At 42.1% G+C, this 25,660-nt stretch overlaps 1 protein-coding gene across 3 annotated transcripts; it reads left to right on the top strand.

Annotated features, from left to right (window-relative positions):
• Positions 1–731: 731 nt before the first annotated feature.
• Positions 732–25,642, top strand: smpd5 (sphingomyelin phosphodiesterase 5). 3 transcript variants are annotated; one of them, XM_060900459.1, is made up of 8 exons: positions 732–919; positions 11,264–12,433; positions 13,593–13,668; positions 13,789–13,929; positions 17,429–17,518; positions 18,195–18,258; positions 19,384–19,543; positions 25,091–25,642. In XM_060900459.1, the coding sequence occupies exons 2-8, from the start codon at positions 11,378–11,380 to the stop codon at positions 25,190–25,192; spliced, it is 1,689 nt and encodes a 562-aa protein (XP_060756442.1). In that variant the 5' UTR covers positions 732–919; positions 11,264–11,377; the 3' UTR covers positions 25,193–25,642. The 3 variants fall into 3 exon arrangements, with proteins under 3 accessions (XP_060756442.1, XP_060756440.1, XP_060756441.1); XM_060900457.1 differs by lacking the exon at positions 732–919 and adding an exon at positions 8,081–8,315; XM_060900458.1 differs by lacking the exon at positions 732–919 and adding an exon at positions 9,908–10,095.
• The last annotated feature ends 18 nt before the right edge of the window (positions 25,643–25,660 follow it).

Consider the following 25,660-nt stretch of genomic DNA (forward strand, 5'->3'; position numbering starts at 1 on the left):
AAAAAAATTGATGTTGCAAAATGTCGCCAACTTGTTCATTCCATGCCTAGAAGACTTGGTGCTGTCATTCAAAATCATGGAGGCCATACAAAGGACTAGATGTAGTAGTTTTTGTTGTGGGGTGTACTCATTTTTGCACCACCCTAATTTGAGTAAAACTGAAAAATGTGTAATCTAAGTTTATATTATTAACGTTACTTTCACGTTATAAGTTAAACAGATGTTATATTAAACTTTGTCTTGTCAACATTTTGGAAATTGTTTGTTCATTGAGATATTGTTTAAAATGTTACTTTTCAAAGGGGGTGCACTCATTTACGCTCAGCACTGTATTTACAGGTCATAGGTCACAGCAGTAATGATATGGTAATGTCCTTGGCAGATGTCAACACATCCTGTGACAGGACAGGTGGACAAGGCGTACAGGTCTGAGTTGACCAAGCGCTATGGGGATTTGATGGATCGGCTCGGTTCTTTGGGCTACGACAGGACGCTCCATCCTCCCTTCTCTGAGTTCATCATCAACACATATGGCATCCTGCAGGAACGACCAGATACACACACGACTCAGGACCGGGATTCCAACAACCCGGAGGTCTTGTGGCGTGTGATGGTGGAGAAGGCGCCACCCAGCCTCGTGAAAGACCTGCTGATCCTCTTCAGCTGCCTGTGCTACATGGCAGAGAACGACGGAAAGCTGCTGATCCTGTGGTAGTGCTAACGTGCGCTATCTCACTTTCCCCAAGTGGCTAGATAACCTAAGGACTGTCGTTAAACAGCCTGGAACATGAAGTTACTGTTTACTTTTGTTTATCATACAGTTCACAAATGTTATCACATCCCATACACCAAGAAGAACAATTACAGACCTCATGGAACTGCTATCAAGCTGGGGGTCCAAGGCTAATGTAGCTAATGAGTAAGGGAAGCTGATGTGGTCTAGGTCTTTTTATTTTATTTTATTTATTTTTAAATTATTTATATTGATATTATTATTCTGTTATATATTTTTATTTATTTTATTTTTATTTTATCTAGTTTAGCATTTTACATTAGTGTAGCTCTAAATCAGTTGTTCAGTGTCTTGATTATTGAATTTCTGCAGTGGTTTTTTTCTAGAAAAAAAGACTTTGTAGATACATGACGTGCCTTGGGCGGCACGGTGGTGTAGTGGTTAGCGCTGTTGCCTCACAGCAAGAAGGTCCGGGTTCGAGCCCCGTGGCCGGCGAGGGCCTTTCTGTGTGGAGTTTGCATGTTCTCCCCGTGTCCGCGTGGGTTTCCTCCGGGTGCTCCGGTTTCCCCCACAGTCCAAAGACATGCAGGTTAGGTTAACTGGTGACTCTAAATTGAGCGTAGGTGTGAATGTGAGTGTGAATGGTTGTCTGTGTTTATGTGTCAGCCCTGTGATGACCTGGCGACTTGTCCAGGGTGAACCCCGCCTTTCACCCGTAGTCAGCTGGGATAGGCTCCAGCTCGCCTGCGACCCTGTAGAACAGGATAAAGCGGCTAGAGATAATGAGATGAGATGAGGTGCCTTTGTTGTTAAAACATAAGGTACTAAAATCATCTCATCTCATCTTATTATCTCTAGCCGCTTTATCCTGTTCTACAGGGTCGCAGGCAAGCTGGATCCTATCCCAGCTGACTACGGGCGAAAGGCGGGGTACACCCTGGACAAGTCGCCAGGTCATCACAGGGCTGACACATAGACACAGACAACCATTCACACTCACATTCTATTCTGGAAAATATTGAAAAACACTGAAGCAATGTCTCAGAAAATGACAGATGGTAAATTAGCAAGTGTTATTAATTACTAAAGCGTCTTTATTTATATAGCTGTCGTGTTGTCACATCACAGCTCCAGGATCCTGGTTTGATCCTGATTCGTGCTCCTTGTTCTGGGTTTCCTCTGGGTTTTAAAACATACCATCAGGTAGACTGGCTATGCTAAATGTTGTGTATGTGAGTGTATATGGTGCCCTGTGATGGACTGGTATCCCAACCCATATGTATTCCCTGGTGCTTCACACCCAGTGTTCCTGTGATACACTCCGGATCCATCAGGAGCCTGAACAGGAGAGCACACTTACTGAAAGTGATCATTGGAATGTCACTAAAGAGTGTCACCCATTTTGTGTCAAGGTGTTTTTTTTAATTCTCTCTCTCTCCCTGAAGTCTGTCAGGGAATTTTTCATTCACTACCTCACCACCTCATAGATCTCAATATACAGTGGTGCTTGAAAGTTTGTGAACCCTTTAGAATTTTCTATATTTCTGCATAAATATGACCTAAAACATCATCAGATTTTCACACAAGTCTTAAAAGTAGATAAAGAGAACCCAGTTAAACAAATGAGACAAAAATATTGTACTTGGTCATTTATTTATTGAGGAAAATGATCCAATATTATATATCTGTGAATGGCAAAAGTATGTGAACCTTTGCTTTCAGTATCTGGTGTGACCCCCTTGTGCAGCAATAACTGCAACTAAACGTTTGCAGTAACTGTTGATCAGTCCTGCACACCGGCTTGGAGGAATTTTAGCCCGTTCCTCCGCACAGAACAGCTTCAACTCTGGGATGTTGGTGGGTTTCCTCACATAAACTGCTCGCTTCAGGTCCTTCCACAACATTTCGATTGGATTAAGGTCAGGACTTTGACTTGGCCATTCCAAAACATTCACTTTATTCTTCTTTAACCATTCTTTGGTAGAACAACTTGTGTGCTTAGGGTCGTTGTCTTGCTGCATGACCCACCTTCTCTTGAGATTCAGTTCATGGACAGATGTCCTGACATTTTTCTTTAGAATTCGCTGGTATAATTCAGAATTTATTGTTCCATCAATGATGGCAAGCCGTCCTGGCCCAGATGTAGCAAAACAGGCCCAAACCATGATACTACCACCACCATGTTTCACAGATGGGATAAGGTTCTTATGCTGGAATGCAGTGTTTTCCTTTCTCCAAACATAATGCTTCTCATTTAAACCAAAAAGTTCTATTTTGGTCTCATCCGTCCACAAAACATTTTTCCAATAGCCTTCTGGCTTGTCCACATGATTTTTAGCAAACTGCAGATGAGCAGCAATGTTCTTTTTGGAGAACAATGGCTTTCCCCTTGCAACCCTGCCATGCACACCATTGTTGTTCAGTGTTCTCCTGATGGTGGACTCATGAACATTAACATTAGCCCATGTGAGAGAGGCCTTCAGTTGCTTAGAAGTTACCTTGGGGTCCTTTGAGGCCTCGCTGACTATTACACGCCTTGCTCTTGGAGTGACCTTTGTTGGTCGACCACTCCTGGGGAGGGTAACAATGGTCTTGAATTTCCTCCATTTGTACACAATCTGTCTGACTGTGGATTGTTGGAGTCCAAACTCTTTAGAGATGGTTTTGTAACCTTTTCCAGCCTGATGAGCATCAACAACGCTTTTTCTGAGGTCCTCAGAAATCTCCTTTGTTCGTGCTATGATACACTTCCACAAACGTGTTGTGAAGATCAGACTTTGATAGATCCCTGTTCTTTAAATAAAACAGGGTGCCCACTCACACCTGATTGTCGTCCCATTGATTGAAAACACCTGACTCTAATTTCACCTTCAAATTAACTGCTAATCCAAGAGATTCACATACTTTTGCCACTCACAGATATGTAACATTGGATCATTTTCCTCAAAAAATAAATGACCAAGTATAATATTTTTATCTCATTTGTTTAACTGGGTTCTCTTGATCTACTTTTAGGACATGTATGAAAATCTGATGATGTTTTAGGTCATATTGGTTAGCATGGTCGCCTCACAGCAAGAAGGTTCCGGGTTCGAACCCAGCGGCCGGCGAGGGCCTTTCTGTGTGGAGTTTGCATGTTCTCCCCGTGTCTGCATGGGTTTCCTCCGGGTGCTCCGGTTTCCCCCACGATCCAAAGACATGCAGTTAGGTTGACATGGGGCGGCCTTGGGCTGAGGTGCCCTTGAGCGAGGTACCGAACCCCTGACTGCTCTCCGGGCGCTCTGGTGTGGCTGCCCACTGCTCTGAGTGTGTGTGTGTGTGTGTGTGTTCACTGCTTCAGATGGGTTAAATGCAGAGGATGAATTTCACTGTGCTTGAAGTGTGCATGTGACGAATAAAGGTTTCTTCTTCTTTCTTCTTCTTCTAAAGGGTTCACAAACTTTCAAGCACCACTGTACCTCTGGATTTCTGTACAACTGCTTTTTGGCAAATTAAATTGATTGAAATTAAACTTTTATGGTCTCATGTGCAGAGGTGGACAGTAATGAAGTACATTTGCTTGAGTTCTGTACTTAAGTACCCTTTTTGAGTATCTGTACTTTACTTGAGGTTTTTTTTTTGGAAACTTCTGACTTTAACTTCACTACATTTGAAAGACAAATATCGTACTTTTCACTCCACTACATTTCTATCAAGGTCCTCGTTACTCGTTACTATGAAGCGGCTTTGAAAGTGGATGTTTTTTCTTTTCTAAAACGTGATGGGTCACTGCGAAAAAGCAGGTGACACTGAGAGCCGATCAGTAATCACTCGGGTCACGTCACGTCCATAGACTGGATAAAATCAAGTTCAGTGATTTCTCAGCAGCGTTATTTAACACGATCAGTTGATGGCAGAATGGAAGGAGGCGGTTCTTCTGGAGAACGCACGCACTCATGGCTTTACCTAGAACCCATGTTTCAGTTTTCTGAAAGGATTAAAGATTCATTTCATTTTAAATGTTTGCTTTGTTTGCCGAAAACGAGCCACATCACAGCCGACAAAAACTCGCCGTCCGACCTGCGGAAGCATATTGAGGGATATAAACGTTTTATTCCAAGAGAAAGCTTGTAATGAAGTTGTTGGTGCTTTTAAAGTTAGCGATAACGTTGCAATAGCTATGCAGTCTGGTTAGTCAAATGACTTTCTATGGATTTTCCCGCCAAGTTACCGTAGCCTTGTCCACGGCTAACGTTAACACATAGCTAGTTAACTTGGACACTGTTAGTTAGCATGTAAACATGGAGTTACGCTAACATGACTAACGTTAACTTATCTGAAGTCCTTTCAGAAATATGTTTTAGCATAATCTTGCCAAATAAACAGAATGTAGAAATCTTTCTTTTCTAGTAGCGTTAGCTACACAATATGATTTCGAGTTTGAAAAGAGTTTGCTAGCATGTCAGGTGGAGCTTCACTGACTAGCTAGCTTAACGTTAAACCACCATGATGGCACAGCATGTGTTCATTTTGTAAATCCAGTCAGTTGCTTCCGAGGCATTCGGTTTTGTAAGCGTTGTGGAAATAATACAACGATGCGTTGACAGAAAATGTACTTTTAATACTTAAGTATTTTTAAAAGTAAGTACTTCAAATTTGACTGGACAACTTTCTGTTGTATCCGAGTAATATTTGACCAGTGGGATCTGTACTTGGACTTCAGTAATGAAGTTGGGGACTTTGTCCATCTCTGCGATACGCTGATCCCATCTCGTCCCGTTGTTACACCTCTGTCACTTGATTATTCCAAGAGAAAGCTTGTAATGAAGTTGTCTGTGCTTTTAGAGCTAGCGATAATGTTGCAATAGCTATGCAGTCTGGTTAGTCAAATGACTTTCTGTGGATTTTCCTGCCAAGTTGCCATCGCCTTGTCCACGGCTAACGTTAACACATAGCTAGTTAACTTGGACACAGTTAGCATGTAAACACGGAGTTACGCTAACATGAATAACGTTAACTTATCTGCAGTGCTTTCAGAAATATTTTTAGTACAATCTTCTTCTTTTGGCTGCTCCTGATTAGGGGTCGCCACAGCGGATCTTTCGTCTCCATTGCTCCCTGTTTTCCGCATCCTTCTCTACCACAGCTGCCACTTTCATGTCCTCTCTCACCACATCCATGTATCTCCTCTTTGGCCTTCCTTGTTTTCGTGTGCCTGGCAGCTCCATCCTCAACATTCTCCTTCCAACATGCTCTGCATCTCTTCTCAGGATGTGCCCAGACCATCTCAGTCTCATCTCTCTTAGCTTCATTCCCAAGCTCTCCACATGTGCTGTCCCTCTGATGTGCTCGTTCCTTATCCTGTCCAACCTCCCATCGCAAACCTTAACATCCTCAACTCCACCACCTCCAACTTTGCCTCCTGTCTCTTCGTTAAGCGTACGGTCTCCAATCCAAACATCACAGCTGCTCTCACTACTGTCTTATACATCTTACCTTTCACTTTCGCTGGGACTTTCCGATCACAAATGACTCCCGAAATCCTTCTCCAACTGCTCCACCCTGCCTGCACTCTCTTTCTCACCTCACTATCACAGCCCCCATTTTCCTGCACAGTTGACCCCAGGTACTTGAATTTACCAACTTTCTTTACGTCTACTCCTTACATCTTCACTACACTCTCATCCCCATTCTCATTGATGCACATGTATTCTGTTTTGCTCCTGCTCACCTTCATTCCTCTTCGTTTCAATGCATCTTTCCATCTCTCCAAACCCAACTCAACCTCCTTTCTACTTTCACCACATATCACAATATCATCCGCAAACATCATGTTCCATGGTGACTCTTGCCTGACTTTAGGGCTGCAGTTGGCTTGCTGACTTTAGGGCTGCGGTTGTCATGAACGGTTTTGCGCTCGGGTTTCCGCCGGTGGGGGGGTTTATAGCATCAACGAAGCTGACTTTATGTTAAAACTGTTAATGTTATAGTCATGTTGTCTGTTGTTGCCTGGATGGGGATGGGTTCCCTTTTGAGTCTGGTTCCTCTCGAGGTTTCTTCCTCGTGTCGTCTGAGGGAGTTTTTCCTTGCCACCATCGCCACAGGCTTCATCATTGGGAATAGATTAGGGATAAAATTAGCTCATATTTCAAAGTCGTTCAAATTCTGTAAAGCTGCTTTGCGACAATGTTTATTGTTAAAAGTGCTATACAAATAAACTCGACTTTGTCCATCAAGCTATCCATCACTATGGCAAACAAGAAAGGACTATGTTTTAGCATAATCTTGCCAAATAAACAGAATGTAGAAATCTTTCTTTTCTAGTAGCGTTAGCTACACAATATGATTTCAAGTTTGAAAAGAGTTTGCTAGCATGTCAGGTGGAGCTTCACTGACTAGCTAGCTTAACGCTAAACCACCATGATGCAAAGCATGCGTTCATTTTGTAAATCTAGTCAGTTGCTTCCGAGGCATTCGGTTTTGTAAGCGTTGTGGCAATAATACAATGTTGCGTTGACAGAAATGTACTTTTAATACTTAAGTATTTTTAAAAGTAAGTACTTCAAATTTGACTGGACAACTTTCTGTTGTATCGGAGTAATATTTGACCAGTGGGATCTGTACTTGGACTTCAGTAATGAAGTTGGGGACTTTGTCCATCTCTGCGATACGCTGATCCCGTCTCGTCCCGTTGTTACACCTCTGTCACTTGAATAATAAAAATGGATGTCTGAACCTTCAGTCCGCCTGAAGGTGGCACAGCATGCGTACATTTTGTGAATTCACATTTCTGTCTTTGGTAACGGCGTTACGTTTTGTCAGCGTTGTGGCAATAATACAACAATGCGTTGATGGAAAATGTACTTTAGTAAAAATACTTAAGTATTTTTAAAGGGCGGCACGGTGGTGTAGTGGTTAGCGCTGTCGCCTCACAGCAAGAAGGTCCGGGTTCGAGCCCCGTGGCCGGCGAGGGCCTTTCTGTGTGGAGTTTGCATGTTCTCCCCGTGTCCACGTGGGTTTCCTCCGGGTGCTCCGGTTTCCCCCACAGTCCAAAGACATGCAGGTTAGGTTAACTGGTGACTCTAAATTGAGCGTAGGTGTGAATGTGAGTGTGAATGGTTGTCTGTGTCTATGTGTCAGCCCTGTGATGACCTGGCGACTTGTCCAGGGTGTACCCCGCCTTTCGCCCGTAGTCAGCTGGGATAGGATCCAGCTCGCCTGCGACCCTGTAGAACAGGATAAAGCGGCTACAGATAATGAGATGAGATGAGATGAGATGAACTTCAGTAATGGCGTTGAGTTCTTTGTCCACCTCTGCTCATGTGGTTCCTGTAGGAGGCTCAGACTGTAGAGTGTTTGGAGCTGGTTTTGCTGCCACACCTTGAATACAAGCCGCGGGAACGCGCAGAGGCGCACGGGAGCGAGCCTGACCTAATCCGCTGAGTGCTTGAAGGAAACCGCTGGAGAGAGAGAGAGGGAGAGAGAGAGAGAGGTGGAGGAGGAAGAAGACAAAGAGGAATCGAGACAGACTGCAGTCAGTGTGTTGTTGTTGTGATTCACAGGAAGATGAAACTCATAGCTCGGGTTTTGGAGCCTCAGTCAGGTGAGTAACTCCTCATTCACTGGGAAATTTACACCGAAAATGTAAAAATTAATCGATTCATCGAGGCGCGGATCGTTTGCTGCGAGTCGATTCCTCCGTGACGTCATCGCCGTCCATAGTATTTGATGGGCTTTCGATTCATTCCTCAGGAGTCATTCTGCAGCTGCTGCTGCACTTCCGGTCCCGCATCTGCCTTCATTTCCACTTCATTTCTTTTCGAGCTTTTAGACACTTCAAATGATTCTGGACTGAACTCTGATCACAAAAACACATATTTTCAATCCAAAACGAAGGCTGTTTAATGAACTTAATGAGTCAGTGCAGAAACGCAAGCAGGGTTGCCAGGTGTGTGTTCCAGATCCCCCTGTGAAAGCTGATAGAACATCTGTTCCAGCTGCTGGACTCTCACAACATTGGCTACGATACATTTTCTTCTGCACGGTGGTGTAGTGGTTAGCGCTGTCGCCTCACAGCAAGAAGGTCCTGGGTTCGAGCCCCGTGGCCGGCGAGGGCCTTTCTGTGCGGAGTTTGCATGTTCTCCCCGTGTCCATGTGGGTTTCCTCCGGGTGCTCCGGTTTCCCCTACAGTCCAAAGACATGCAGTAGGTTGACATGGGGCGGCCTTGGGCTAAAGTGCCCTTGAACGATGTACCAAACCCCTGACTGCTCCCTGGGCACTCTAGTGTGGCTGCTCACATGTGTTCACTGCTTCAGATGGGTTAAATGCAGAGGATGAATTTCACTGTGCTTGAAGTGTGCATGTGATAAATAAAGGTTTCTTTTTAATCAGTGCTAAAACATCCAGGATTTCCTCAATAGTCCTTTCACACAGAGAAGTTTTGGCTAATTAGTTTATAATAGCTTCATGACTTTTTTTGCTGTGGCACGGTGGTGTAGTGGTTAGCGCTGTCGCCTCACAGCAAGAAGGTCCCGGTTCGAGCCCCGTGGCCGGCGAGGGCCTTTCTGTGCGGAGTTTGCATGTTCTCCCCGTGTCCACATGGGTTTCCTCCGGGTGCTCCAGTTTCCCCCACAGTCCAAAGACATGCAGGTTAGGTTAACTGGTGACTCTAAATTGAGCGTAGGTGTGAATGTGAGTGTGAATGGTTGTCTGTGTCTATGTGTCAGCCCTGTGATGACCTGGCGACTTGTCCAGGCTGAACCCCGCCTCTCACCCAGAGTCAGCTGGGATAGGATCCAGCTCGCCTGCGACCCTGTAGGACTGGATGGATGGATGGATGGATGGAGCTATAATTGATCTCGAGCTCAGGCTACTGTCTGGGTGGAGCGATGTGTGTTCTCCATGTGTCCTCTTCTCTCCCAGGAACGTGTCAGTCGGTCGATTGGATACACCAAATTACCTCTAGGTGTGAATGAGTGTACCGGTAAATGTGTTGCCTTGTGGTGTAATAGCGACCCATCTAGGTGTGCTGAGTGTTTCCTGAGATGGACTCTGTATCCACCAGACAAAGAAAATCCATTTCCTGAAGATGAATGAATAAATAAATGGTCTAATGTACACAACTTGTGACCCTAAAAAGCAGTTCTTCAAAATGGAAGAGAAACCATGGATCTGGCAACAAAGACTCCACAGGGACTAAAGCTCTGATTCAGTTCTTATCAGTGCAGCTGTAAAGGTGTGGAAGCAGTGAATAATTCAGCAGTCTCAGGATTTCAGGTCTTGTCCCTCGGTTCTCATTATTCATTCAACGCCACCCAGGACCGAAAAGAAATTTCCTGATCTGTCCTTCCAAGTTCAATACAATGACCACACCTTGATCCAGGTAATTGTTCTCTGCACTTCTGAAACGCTTTGTGTGATCACAGTGTTGCAGTTAGCATTCAGGGAAACTCCGAGGTGCGTATTGTGTTCTCTTGTGTGCTGATTGCAGATGGTAAAATGTGGACAGATGGTGAGGCCGAGATTAGTGTGCATGTCTGTTGTTGTCCCTTTCTGTCGCACGCCTGCACTCTCTGCTCTCATCTCACCCTGAGAGATTTCTTTCAAAACAAATCATGTTGTGTTTATTTATCAGGGGTGAAAGTCTTTCGCTACTCCAGTAAATACATTTTCTGGATCATTTAGACTTTACTGCTTTCCTGCTTTTGACTGTATTGTATTTAACAGCTTCATATATTCAAAGGAGACCATTAATATATAAAACTATATACACTGTATACTGTAAAAGATCAGATATTGACTTTTGGGGCTCTAAATGGAAAATCTGTGTTTATGGATCTGACATTTGAACTTGTATTGACTCGAGAGAGTATCTCAGCTCTGTGTATCTGCTTGAATGAACTTTCCAGAAGAATGCAGATTTAAATCCATCCATCCATTATCTGTAGCCGCTTTATCCTGCTCTACAGGGTCGCAGGCGAGCTGGAGCCTATCCCAGCTGACTACGGGCGAAAGGCGGGGTACACCCTGGACAAGTCGCCAGGTCATCACAGGGCTGACACATAGACACAGACAACCATTCACACTCACATTCACACCTACGCTCAATTTAGAGTCACCAGTTAACCTAACCTGCATGTCTTTGGACTGTGGGGGAAACCGGAGCACCCGGAGGAAACCCACGCGGACACGGGGAGAACATGCAAACTCCACACAGAAAGGCCCTCGCCGGCCACGGGGCTCGAACCCGGACCTTCTTGCTGTGAGGCGACAGCGCTAACCACTACACCACCGTGCCGCTCGATTTAAATCCATATTAAAGTAAATTTGTCAATCTAATTGAATAGATGTTTGTATAATCTCAGCTTTGGGGCAGAGGAGAGATCTGAAATGATTCTCTGGCTCATGAATTTTAACATGTTTTTCTGCACCGAGAAAAAAATGAAACCCTGTTTATTATTAACTTACAACGGAATCAGATAGAGATTAACCGAAGATGTTGGAGTATTCCTTTAATCTACATTTGTGCTTTCTTTTTTTAACCTTTTCAGGGTGATTAATCAGCCACAGGCTGGACGTTTGGATGAAAAAGCATGGTGGATGGGAGATGACTGGTCGTGTCCTGAATTGCTCCGTGTCCTTGTTGTGGTGTTGTGAGACGAGGAATGCCTCTGAGAGAATCGCCCTTTCCTAATGGTTTCGTCGGGGCTCTTCACGCCCTGGGATGGGGCCTCATCTTCCCCTGCTTCTGGTTTCTGGACCGACTCATCGCCGTGTGCGTGTCCACGACACTGGAGCGCAAGCGGAGACTGGAGGAAGAGTGCTACCTCCACCCACTCAAGATCTTTTTTGGCTCACTGCTCTTCTTCTTCCTGTTCCTTATCTCGGCGCCGTTTGCGTTGCTGGGTTTCCTGCTGTGGGCGCCGCTCCAGTGCGCACGCCGTCCCTTCTCTTACAGGCAGCGGAAGGTGACGATTAAAATGCAGGACCGTAACGCTGGATGGGAGGAGTCTGGAAAGGTGACGTTTGGGTTTTTAAGTGCTAATCTGTGCCTCCTGCCCGGGGGCCTGGCGCGCTTTAATAACCTGGCTCACACGCAGAAGCGGGCGCTCGCCATCGGGCGCAACATCGTGCAGGGCGTGAGTCGTCCACATATCCGTATTTTCGTCGACTCGCCAAGTAGCTGCGAAGCCTTGAGCTTGTCCTCCAGCCTCCTGAATGCAGGCTCCGCCTCCTATGGCTCTAATGAAGCTCAGACACCACCAGTGACACCAGAACAGGATGGTGACGTTCCTAAAAATTCACAAGACCAGGTTGTGGATGCTGAGAAAGAAATCCTCCAAATGTCCACTGGAGGCGCTGTACCAAGCAATCACACGCACGAACTCCAGGTGAACGGAAACCACATGAAGCCTTCGCAAGCATTAAACACGCCTCTGGAGGTGTCGGCTCTGTTTCCAGCCAGTGTGGACATGTTGTGTCTGCAGGAAGTGTTTGATAAGAGGGCGGCGGCCAAGCTGGCTGACACTTTGTCTCCGCTCTTTGGTCACATCCTGTATGACGTGGGCGTGTACGCCTGCAGCTCCGGCTGCAACTTTAAGTTCTTCAACAGTGGCTTGTTGGTGGCCAGTCGCTACCCGGTGATGGAGGCGCAGTACCGCTGCTTCCCCAACAGCCGAGGAGAGGACGCTCTCGCCGCAAAGGGCCTGCTCTGTTTGAAGGTGTGCACGCTAAAAATACAGAAACACTGATTTAACACACCCTCGTACTCGAGACCTTAGCATTCACAAATATGTTTCCTTGGTGATTTTTTTTTTTCCTGTGGTGTTAGATTGCTAAGTAGTGATGTTGCACACGTCTGTCGTAGTCTGTTTGGTGTCCCAGATATCGGCCCTCGTTCATCAGTCTTTCATTAAAGTTGTGCGTAAATGTTTTGGTGTCCAAACCAAACCAAACACAAAATTACAATGTAAGTTTCTCTGCTCTCGTGTGTGTGTGCATGTTGATAAATGCCAATCAACTCAAAATTACCCAGTGCATTCATGTTACATTTACACTTGGTCCCGCCTACAGAACTCCAAAAAAGGCAAAGAGAGCTGAAAATGGTGACTAAACGGTAGAAGAGCGCATCCTTAAGGCCAATTTATGCTGACAACCCAGTCCTCGCCGATGGCGTCGCAGACAGCGTCTGCGTAGCCCCCCCACCTTTGCAGACGGTCTGCGCGCACCTCCCAAAAATTGTGACCACCGCAGAAGCGTCGCAGACAAGAGGTCTCTGATTGGTCCACTCTACATCCGCTGTACACGCACTTCCGCTTCCCTACTTTCCCGGTTTGGTTTGTTTTCACGACCGCCATTTTTAAAAACACGAGCGAAGATGGAGCAGCACGAAGAGCGGTTGATCGAGGAAGTGAGGAAGTACGTACATCTATACGACTCCAGTTCTAGTCATTATAAGTAACCGGAGGATAAACACTCCACTAACCACACCCACCAACTACTCCTAGCGATTTCGCGACTTCGCGCCCCCTTGCGTTGTGGCGGTGAATAACATCACGCACGCCTATTACTCCCCGCTCAACGATAAATTACAACTGTCTGCGAAAAGCTATCTGCGAAAGCCTTGTCGCAAGAGCATGCAGAGGCCATTAGTGTGAAGCATGTGCTAATGGTGCCTTTATTGGGTGCCATTACTTTTGTTCTCATTGAACAGCTTTTTTTTTGCTTTAAGTTATCTGCAGTCGACTAGTAGACAATCAAATGTGGTTCACATTTATATAGAAATGTAAACAATCTCGGGAGAGAAACGTAGGACACAACCGAATAATGTTTTTCATCTCACGTGTTTATGGTTTCTGTAATGCAGCCGTTTGCTTGCAGGTACAAACAGGATTACAGAAGGGCGAGAAGAACATGGTGGGGTTTTTTAACTGCACTCATCTTCATGCTCCAGAAGGTACGACGTTTTTACGTCTCTCGTGTCGTATTTTTATCTCGGACTCCTGGTTGGAAATGTTTTGTCTCTGTTGAACTCATGAACGCGCTTGTGAGGATTGTTTTTCTCTCCTGGTTTTAGGGGAAGGAGAGATCCGATGTGAGCAGCTGGATATGATCACCAAGTGGATCGCTGAGTTCCAGACCACAACCAGGCAGCAGGACGAGGTGGTGGTGTTCGACGTGCTCTGTGGAGACTTCAACTTCGACAACTGCTCGCCGGGTACGTCACAAAAACATCTCAACATCTGGAAATGTAGAATTTTAAACTTTTTCTGGTTTTGTATTTTAGTTTGTATCATTTATTTTATTCTTCTAAAATTATTTTTTTTATTTTTCATTTTATTGTATATTGCTGTTTAATTGCTTATCATGGGCGGCACGGTGGTGTAGTGGTTAGCGCTGTCGCCTCACAGCAAGAAGGTCCTGGGTTCGAGCCCCGGGGCCGGCGAGGGCCTTTCTGTGTGGAGTTTGCATGTTCTCCCCGTGTCCGCGTGGGTTTCCTCCGGGTGCTCCGGTTTCCCCCACAGTCCAAAGACATGCAGGTTAGGTTAACTGGTGACTCTAAATTGAGCGTAGGTGTGAATGTGAGTGTGAATGGTTGTCTGTGTCTATGTGTCAGCCCTGTGATGACCTGGCGACTTGTCCAGGGTGAACCCCGCCTTTCGCCCGTAGTCAGCTGGGATAGGCTCCAGCTCGCCTGCGACCCTGTAGAACAGGATAAAGCAGCTAGAGATAATGAGATGAGATGAGAATTGCTTATCATTTCCTTTTGCTAATTTTACCTTTATAATAATAATAATAAAAATTATTATTATTATTATTATTATTATAACAATCTTTAGGTTTTTAGAAGATATATTTAAATATTTTTATACGTATTATATTTATATATCATTTTTATTATTAGTTTAAACCCTTTTCTTTGATTTTTATTTTATGCTTTGCTTTATTCTATTTTTGTCTTTTTATCCCCTCACACTTAGCTTATCTTTATTTCATTATTCTAAAACTTCTACATTTATTAAAAATTTAATTTTATTCCATTTTTTCACAATTTTTTTTTTATCTCCCCACACTCACTTTTTATTTTTATTTGAGAATTATTTTAGTGTTTTTTAATAGCTATATCACTTTTCAGTCCATATTCATTTTATCTTTATTATTCTAAGAATCTTTGTGTTTTTAAGTTAATGTTTTTTTTAATTTACATTTAATTTACTTTATTCTGCATTTCTGGAATTTTATTTCCATACACTCATTTTTTTTAATTCATTTTATTCTAAAATTTCTTAATTTGATCACATTTTCTTCTTTTCACAGATGTGTATTTTTTAAATATCTGTTTACATTTAATGTTTATTTTTATTTTATTATTCTAAAATTGCTTACTTTTTGTTTCATTTTATTCTGTATTTGTGTATTTTTATGTACTTGTTCGCATTTTTTCTTTATCTTTATATTATTATAAATTATTTTTATTATAGTATATATTATTATATTTTTATATTTTTACCCCGGAAGGAAATTCACAATCTTAGCTTCCTGCTGAATAATTCTTTGATTTTTAAAACTTTTAAAAATAATTCTGCATGTTTACAAAACATCCTTATGCTCATTTTGTCTGTATTGTTGTTCAAATCTCTTGATTTTATATTTCTTTTATTTTTAAATCTCACCACGATCTTTGATCTTTGTCTTTAATTTCTTTCTTTTTTATTGTTCTAAAATTTATTTTTTCCATTTATATTTCATTTTATTCTATATTTGTTTGCTAAGCTGCTTATTTTTTATCACTTTTTTTACTCCTTAATTATGCAACACTTTGAGCGACGCTGTGCATGAAGAGGAAGACAGTGATAACAGGAATAACGACAGGAATAATGACCTTTATGACTCTGTAATTAATATTAGATGCGTTATTGTGATTATCGGTGTTGGAGTAAATCACATAATCGTCATAATCAGACATGGTGGGTCATGAGTGAGATTTTATAACAGTGACATTATTGACGTTATTGCAGTAACGACGTGCTCATTAATGATAACTGTGATATGAAATGTGTGGGGCGGCACGGTGGTGTAGTGGTTAGCGCTTAATAATAAATTACCAAACAGCTAAATTATGGTATATTCCAAATTATTATGATCACTTACCGTATTACACAACTCATATGCACCTTGGAATTCTTTGAGATTGGGCGACTTCAAAAATATCAGAACACAATAAACACACAGTTTCATCTCATCTCATTATCTGTAGCCGCTTTATCCTGTTCTACAGGGTCGCAGGCAAGCTGGAGCCTATCCCAGCTGACTACGGGCGAAAGGCGGGGTACACCCTGGACAAGTCGCCAGGTCATCACAGGGCCACACAGTTTCAACAATAATGAATTGAATTTATTATAACAAAGATAAAAATGAATAATGTCAGGTGAAATATATACAAATATGATATATACTTGATGAGCGTGTGTGTGTGCGTGTGTGTTTTTTATCTGAGGTATGTGTGTCACCACGTGGAAAAGAATTAGCTCTGAGTTGCTAGCTAAGGTGTGTGTGTGTGTGTGTCCACGTGGTGTAGGCCTTGTGACCTAAGCAAAGGTTAGCCTAGCTTGCTAACGAGACAGAAGAATGCTAGCTAAGGTGTGTTTGTGAGTGTGAGTCCACGTGGTGGAGGCCTTGTGGCCTAGGCAAAGACTAGCGTTGTGTTGCTAGCTAAGCTAGCTTATAACACTACTAAATTCACTGAAATCTTGATGAGGTCAAAATATGTGTAAGAATGAAATTAAGAGTGTTAGAAAGGAATAGAGAAGCATGCAAAACCTATCTATTAAACAATTGCGAGATCAAAACAAAATAGAACAATCAATTCAACACCGAGTGTCTACAGTGTACACAATTAAACCGTTCCTGAGTTTAATTCACACTCCTTAATAAAGCTAATTCCTAAGACTAGTTCTTATGCCCCAAAATTGCCAGTCTTACTTCAGTATCTTGCTTATAGCAAGATTATGGAGATATGTTCCGAGACTTTTGGAGTTTCACCGTTGTGGAGTACGTGAGTCGCTTCCGTGGAAAGCAGAGGATTTCTTGGTCCGACGCATGGTCGCTCATGATGAAAAGAATTCTGATCAGAATAATGTGCACAGCGCTTTAATTAGAAGGATCCGGTCGCTTCTAACCTTTAAATTAAACTGCTTGGGCTGCAGTCGTACGTACTTATAAGGAACAAATGAAACCGGTTATATCTCAGTCTGAGTCAAAATCGCGCGATTCTAGACTTTACTGTGGCCAAAGGTAAGTAAAAGAAAAGCGCGAAACTCTGATTCTTGACAAAAAAGAAAGAAAAGACGTCTTTATCTGGTTTGCTCGGCAGAGCGAATCTCTTTGTACGTGCAGACAGGAACCGTCCAGACGAGAGAGAGGAAGAGCGGAAACGTGTTCCGTTACTTATGCCTTCATGGAGGATGTGACGCAGGTCACGCGGAAGCTGGTTGATGGGATTTGTAGTTCTTAAAGGGACTGTACCTACAATAATGTTAATGACATGATGGTGTGTAAAATACACCGCTATCACACTCTTACTGTTTATCCTGTACACTGTGTCCGGTGTGTTGAGGAGATTTACAGTAAAGTCGTCTGTTTTCGTGAATATTTCGTTGTGAACGCGAGTCAGTGTGTGAGCTCTGTTCAGTTTCTCGTCCTTTTTTATTATTCAGATGACGATCTGGAGCAGAAACACACTCTGTTTAACAACTACACGGATCCGTGCAGAGCTGCAGCGGGCCGAGAGAAACCCTGGGTGATAGGTACACACACACACACACACACACACATGCACAGACTTCTGACAATAGTGTAGCTGGTTAATATGAATATAATATTAGTATGAATGTGCTCTTTTTGTTCTCATTATCGTTTCTATGGTAACAGCTCATTCATGATCGCTAACACAATGAAATTTTCCTTGAAGAGAAATGTGTTTGTGTTATGTTTCTGGAAGGAGTCTCCAGTGTCAGTGATAAAGCAGTAACTGTACGTGTCCTGATGTCTTCAGGACGGAGGAGTTTACACTTCTACAACGTTAAATGGATAAAAAAGATGACATTGATGAATTTCTGTGGTGGCAGAGGAATATAATAAAACACTGTGTGTGTGTTGTGCTGTTATAGTAAAATAATCAGTCCTGGTGTGATGTGACGAAGCGGAGTCACTGTTACCAGACTGAAGGTGATTATTTTCCTGTAACAGCGCCTTCCTGAGTGTTTTATTCCTCTTACACCACAGCTGTTTCTCATTTTTATGTATTAATGAATAACCATGTCATACGTTTTGTACATTTATAGTTATATTTGTTATGATGCATTAGCTCGCCCCACAGTCAGATCCAGTTTATGGTGTTAATTTACCAGGGGTTTTGTTTTTGATGTTTGGTTTGTTTGTTTGTTTGTTTGTTTGTTTGTTTTCTTCACCTTCACACCCCAGGGACTCTATTACAGCAGCCAACTTTATACGATGAGGACGTGAACACTCCAGATAACCTGCAGAGGTAACGTCAACGTTCATTCATTTATTTATTGACTTATTTTTTATTTATCGATAAAACACTTTTGTACCAGAGGAAATAAATCTGTTTCAGTTATAAAAGAAGATTTTCTTGATTTTGTGAACAATTATTACATGGCGACGTGATGGGATTTTCCTCCTCAATCTAAAAGAATAAAGCACTAAGGGATTTTCAACTACATTTCCCAGAATGCACTGCAGCCAGGAAGCGTGTGATTGTCGGCTTGTAGAATATCAGATTTTTTTTTTGTTCTCGTAAATTTTTGACTTTTTAATCCAGAATTTCTGTTTTTTTTTCTTGCAAATTTATAGCTTTATAAATTCAGATGACATCCGAGTTTTTGTTCTTGTAAATTTACGACTTTAATCTCAGAAATTCTGAGGGTTTTTTTCTCTCAGAATATCAGCCCTTCCCTCCACTCTGTATTTTTTTTTTTAACTTGCAGTGGCCCGAATACACCATCACAGAAATCTAACCTTTAATTGGTGTAAATTTATTTAAAAAAATACATTTTCCAACAAAAAAACAGATTTATCATAATTATTGGCACCCGCACATCTATTACTTTGTACTGTGTCACTGTCCTTCGCTAAGGTAACGGCACTTCTTCTGAAACACTTGATGAGGTGGGAGAAAACAGAGCCAGGAATCTGAGACGGTTCCTCAGTACAGATCCTCTCCAGATCCTCCAGGGTTCTGCGTCCTCTCTTGTGGAATCTCCTCTTTCAGTGAGAAGAGTCAGTGTAAATTAACCACAAAGACTTTTCTCCTCATCACCTCGATTAAATTCTTGACCAAGGGTGCCAATCATTTTGGCACCTGTACCAAATGCTAAAGATTTGGAAATAGAAATGTATTTTTTGGAACTGGAAATGTTTACCTATAAAGAGACTTGACTATTTTTTCTTTTGTTGGATTGATTTTACGATGTTTATATTTATACTCAGTGTTTCGGTTTAAACGAAAACATTTTAAAGCTTTGAGTTTTTAAAGACGACTCCGTCAGACGCCTCTCGGTATCGGCTCATACTCACAGCGTTCAGGATCGGAAAGGGAAAGTGATGCCGTTCTGTCTCTGTGTTTATAATTGTGTTATAATTTCTGCAGGACTCTAGAAAATGAAGAGTTGCGTAAACAGTACCTGGCGCCCCCCGTACCCCGGGGCGACACTCCTCACGTGTACCCCGAGCCCGGGGAGGCCTGGGTGGGCCGCCGCATCGACTACCTGCTGTACAGAGAGAGCGCTCTGAGTGACTGCTGGCACACGGTGAGACGCCGCAGAGCCCACGGGCTCATCTCTGTCCTGCTGTGCTCTGATATTATTTATATCTCATTAATCACACCGGAGATGATGAATAGTTTGAGAAATAGTCAGTGTTATGATTAAAAAAGTTGCAACATTATGAGAAAAAATTCACAATATTTCAAAAATATTTTGAGAAAAAGATATTTCTAGAAAAAAAGTCACACTTCATGAATAAAATTCGTAATATTTTGTGAGAAAGGAGTCACAATATTAAAAAAAAATTCAACAAAAAAGATGCAATATTTTGAGGGGAAAAAAGTAATATTTTGAGAAAAATATTGTACTATTGCAAGAAAAAAAGTCAAATTTCATGACAAATTCGTAATAGTTTGATAAAAAAATGTCATAATATTTAGAGAAACAAAGTAGTAATATTTTGAGGAAAAAAGTTTTAATATTTCAGGAATTACATCATAATATTATAACAGAACAGTTTGATTCAGTTCAGTTTTATTTCTATAGCTCTTTTAACAACGGTGCACATTCGAACAACAAAAATAAAGAAATACGTGGTTTTACAAATAAATAAATAAATAAATAATCTTCTATTGCATCCACTTATTATTATTATTATTATTATTATTATTATTATTATGTATTGTGTCGTTCACTGTGTTTTTCAGTGGTCATAATTTCATGAAATTTGGTATCAACAAGATTCCTCAAATTTCAAGGACTTTACGGAGGATCCTTGCAGAGCGGGTGATAACAGTTTCCTGCACCTCAGCAGTTCTTGTTCTTATTCCCACGTCGTCTAATCTCTTCGATAATTGTCTTGGTGTTGTGCCGAGTGCTCCTATTACGATCGGAATGACTTTTGTTCTCATATCCCATAGCTTTTGTAGTTCTCTTGTTCGGTCTTGGTACTTCTCTATTTTTTCATTTACTCTCCTGTCATGTGGTACGGCAAAGTCTATTATTTTGCATTCCTTCATGGTCAGTCTGGATATTGAAATCCCACAATAACTTACAGCTGGCATTTTCTGTTCCTGTTTCCGGTTGGTGTTCGTACCATCTTTCTGTTACGGCTACTTTATACCTTCGGCACAGTTCCTAGTGAATTTTTCTTCCCACCCAGTCACGCCTACATTTATGTTAGGACTTGGACTATCTTGGCCTCTAGAGGCCGCTATTATTTCTGTTGTTGTCATGTTTGTTTTGACTGCTAGAGGCCGCTATTGTTTCTTTGTGTTGTGTTTTGTTTTTCCATGTGCCTTGTGCCCCGCCTAGTCCTCATTATTGCCACCTGTGTTCTATTTTAGTTTGTGTATATATACTCCCTCAGTTTGGCCTCTAGTCACGGAGTCTTTGTGCTGTGATGTTTCGCTCCAGTAACCTCTGTTCCGTGTTCCTTGCCTATGTCTTTGTGATTTTTGTACTTTGCTCTTCTTTTGGACTTTTTTGGACTTTGTATTTACCATTTTTGGATCTTCTGAGCGTTTGAATTTTTGCCTCTTCTTTTCTGGTTTTTGGCTCTTTGTTTTGACTTTGAACTTTTGGTTTTTTCCCGTTTATCTTCTGAGCGTTTGGATTATATTTTTGTTTTTGCCTTGGATTTTGAATATTGTAAATAAACTGTTTTTTCTACTCTACTTTCGCCTCATCCCTCTGCACTTGAGTCATTCCCCTGGTGGCCTAGTGGGGGTTTACTGGATCACTACACCAGCGACCTGGGTTCGATCCCCAGCAAAACCCTAACAGTTTATACTCTCTTTGAGTGAGCGTGTTACATTCACTTACAATGTGATTCACTGTTTTGTCTACAGCCCACACTTCCTGTGTTTTATCAATCTTTGCCTTGAGGACATTGGTTCTTACCAGGGCTTTGAACCGGTTCAAGGAACGAAAACGAAAACCGGGAACTTTTTCTATTTCACATGGAACAGAAACGAAACCAGAAACTTTATTATTTTTTATGTTCCGGAACAGAAACGCTTATTAAAAATAATGGTAACCGGTTAATACCGGTTTTTATTTCGTTCCTCAAAGTTTCCGTAGCCTACAAATTAAAAAAGTTATTCTTCTCCTGCGCAAGTTTCTATGACCCGCTGGGGTTCACTTCCTGTGTGACGTTCGCTGACCGAATGGAGAGCGCGGGAAGGTGGACTACTATCACGTCTCCATGTGATAATAAGTGAGCAATTGCATTACTGAGTGTCTGAGCAAAGAAGAGCCTGAACAATGCAAGCTCCCTATTGGCTGTTTGTAAAAATGTATCAATTGTTGCCCTTCCCACGGGAATCATCGCGGGCTCGAGAGACGAGACCTGACGAGTTAGTTCGTTGGTAGCAGAACAAAATGTCTGGACACAAATCGGGTTTTCAGAAAAGGAAAGAAAATAAACGGAGGGTCGAAAATACAAAAAAGGAGGCAGAAAATGCAAAACGAGTTTTAAGGTAGGACAAATGGTTCCTTTTCTGAGGCAGCCCGCCGTGGCTGCCTGCAGGCTTATTTATTATAGCCCATTTAGTTAAAATAGTTGATATAAAATGTTTATAGTTATGTGATGGTTGTCCTGATTTAGACTGGTGGGGTTTTTTTTTTGGGGGGGGGGGGGGGTTGCGCGATGTTGCACCCGGGTCCAGATTAGGGCAGAACCGGCCCTGGCTACATTTCAGGTGTAGTTTGTTTTATGTATGTATGTACTTGCATAGATGTGTACTTGGTCTTCCAATATGGCGCCTAACAAAATCTCGCGGCGCGGTGACGTCATGCGGTAGCCCTCTATAGGGCCTGACTAGCCTTTGGTAACACACTAAACGAATTCTCTTTCATTTTTGGCACTTTTTCTGTTTGTGTAGATGGGAAGACGTACTGAGAATCCAAATCACCAACATTTGAAATAATAATTGTTTTGAATTCTTTCTTGTCTTATTTAATGAAGGTTGTAATAGAATTAGCCTACATTTGGCTTAAGCTGGATGAGACAGAGACATAATTTTATAGCCATTTGTTAAACAGCTGACAGGGAACGTAATTAACCGTTCCGGGAATGAAATTTTTTTGTTCTAACCGGTTCGGGAACGTCTATTTAATGGTGGAACCCAAAACCGGAAACGTTAAAATTCCGTTTCTGTTCGGAACGAACCAATAGGAAAAAAATTCTGGTTCAAAGCCCTGGTTCTTACTGCTTGTTCTTGAGCTGCTAAAGTGAATGATTCAGTTTCATGTTGTATCCCACTTCCTTTAAGCCACAGCCACCTTTTATTTTCCTGCCTCATTATCAGTTTGTCTTAAAAACTGGCCATCTAACATTTTCTCCTTCCAGTCCTGTTTCCTTTCAGCTTGTTTTGAGTCTTCAATTCAGTCACACCGGAAAATCCTCCATCTGTCCTGCAGCCACTAACAACCTTTCATTGCTGCTTCGCAAGATCAAAAGCATCTTTACACTCAAAAGAAAGACTTCCACCTTCTTTCCTGGAGATGTAAAGTCTGCTTGTATTGCTTTTTGGGTGCAATCCCTTAGGCATCGTTGTTAATTTTCTTGTCTTCCTATCAATATCTTGTTTTTCTTCCTTTGTCCAATCTATAAAGTTAGCTGAGGACCTGATTAAAGACACTGCCCCGATATTAAGCCCTTTAATCATGTTTTCCCCGTTCAAGCTCGTCTTGAGAACTTTTCGCACTCTTCTCTTAGACGCCTTTCTGACCTTTTCCTTCATTTTTTGCCGTTTTACTTTGTCGGTCTTTAATGTTCCTCGAAATTTGTAGCTTTCTTTGTCTTCCAATGATTTTATTACCTCGTCATCTGGCAGTTTAATCCCTTCTGATCTTATTATCGTTCCTCTGTGTTGGATCAGTGTTGCACATTTTTCAATGCCAAATTCCATTCTAATATCATTTGTGAATATTCTGACTGTCTGAACCAAAGAATCAAGCGCTTTCTTATTTTCTTCATGCAGCTTCAAATCATCTGTAAATAACAGGTGATTTATATTTTTCTCCCGAAGAGAATTCGTACCCTGATTTCGACTTTTGTAGTTTGCTCGTAAGTGGCAACAAGACGATCACAAACAGCAATGGTGATAAAGAATCCCCCTGAAATATTCCTCTCTTTATCTCTACGTCTCCCAACACTTCATTTCCACTTTATTATTATTATTATTATTATTAGTGTTTATTGAGAGGAGTGAACAGCTCACACTTGAAGGAAATTCTCTTTTGACTTTATTCTCGGAATATCGCAGCGTTTTTCTTCTAATTTGTGACTTTTTTTTTCCCCTCAAAACATTCTAGTTTTATTCCTTTTTTTCTTTGCGTTCCTGTTCCTCTTCCCTGCTGTATGTTTGTCTCCGTTGCGCCTGAGGGAAATCTGTTTGCTTTCTGACTCAGGCTGTGCTTTCATGCTTTACTCCGACAGTCCAGAAAAACCTGTTCAGCTCTTTTAATGACGATAATATCACCAAGAGTTCAGTGCTGTTGTGGTGAAATAATCAGAGACATAGCAGCGTGACGAAGCGGATTTACAGTTCCCACTGTGTAACGGCACGTCCTGATGCGCTTTATTTCTCTTTTACTACAGTAACTTGCCAACAATTCCATTTTTTTATTTCTTAAAGAATGACGTAGTTTTTGTCCGTTTACAGCTTTGTGAAACGAGTTAACTCCTGTTGTTTCTGATGTTATAGCAGCGATAAACAGTCATTCCTTTTCCAATGTCTCTTTATTCTCTCTTCAAGTTAATAAGAGAAAAAAATGCAGCTTGTTACTCACGTTACTGAGAAACCACGAAGAAGAAGAAGAAGCGTAAACTCGTCTGTCTTGAAGACATCGGAAAACTTTGCTACAGCTTCACCTCTGACACTGGAGACTCCTTCCAATAAACATCAAATAAACACATTTCTCCTGACAGAAAACTTCACCACATCAACAATTTTTAAAATTTCTACAAAGCGTCCGTCATACATATCTCAGCTGTTCCTATAGAAACATCTCATTATCTGTAGCCGCTTTATCCTGTTCTACAGGGTCGCAGGCAAGCTGGAGCCTATCCCAGCTGACTACGGGCGAAAGGCGGGGTACACCCTGGACAAGTCGCCAGGTCATCACAGGGCTGACACATAGACACAGACAACCATTCACACTCACATTCACACCTACGCTCAATTTAGAGTCACCAGTTAACCTAACCTGCATGTCTTTGGACTGTGGGGGAAACCGGAGCACCCGGAGGAAACCCACGCGGACACGGGGAGAACATGCAAACTCCGCACAGAAAGGCCCTCGCCGGCCACGGGGCTCAAACCCGGACCTTCTTGCTGTGAGGCGACAACGCTAACCACTACACCGCCGTGCCGCCCCTCCTATAGAAACATTTGAACAGTTAATTTTTTAAAATTTATTTTCACAAATATTAATTTAAAAAAATCCTTTCAGCCTGTATTAATTCTCGCTTCTCAGTGCTCAGGGTACAGAAGGTCATTTCATTTCTAGGACACACAAAAAAAAAATCACTGAGTTTCATTAAATCAGATCTTCATGGAGTTTTTTCTTTTCTTTGTTTTTCAGGAAGTCGAGGAGTTTACGTTTGTGACGCAGCTCGCGACTTTAACGGATCACATCCCCGTCGGCCTGAGACTGGGTGTCACACTCGACTCCGCAGAATCCTGAGCTGGAACACACACACGCACAACACAACAGGAAGTGATCCGCACACAGATTCTGTGCTACTCTTAGAGGTCCAGGACAATACAATTAAACAGCAGCTAAAATGCAGAACCTTTTTGCGGTGCCAATGTTTTATATATCAGGAGATAAATCCTGACTTTACCACAATATTTTATCAGGGTGGGGCTTCTGTCAGGTCTGATCTAATGAGGACACTTTTATGGTTTGGGGTTCATCACTAATAATTGGATGACATGAGATGAAACTGACATTGTGCACTCCTACACTATGGATTGCATTAAAGTCGTTACTTCGTGCATGGTTTAGAATCACCGAGAGGCTCCGAGTTCACGGCAATAAACCACCCTTTTCTTACTTTTTTCCTTTTTCTTTTCATTCACACACACAGATGATTCCTGTAATCTATTTTAATAAAAAGTGACACTTTTCAAATGTGGGCTGATGATTTCA

Source organism: Neoarius graeffei, chromosome 19 (assembly GCF_027579695.1).
Source record: "Neoarius graeffei isolate fNeoGra1 chromosome 19, fNeoGra1.pri, whole genome shotgun sequence".
Lineage (NCBI taxonomy): Eukaryota > Metazoa > Chordata > Actinopteri > Siluriformes > Ariidae > Neoarius > Neoarius graeffei.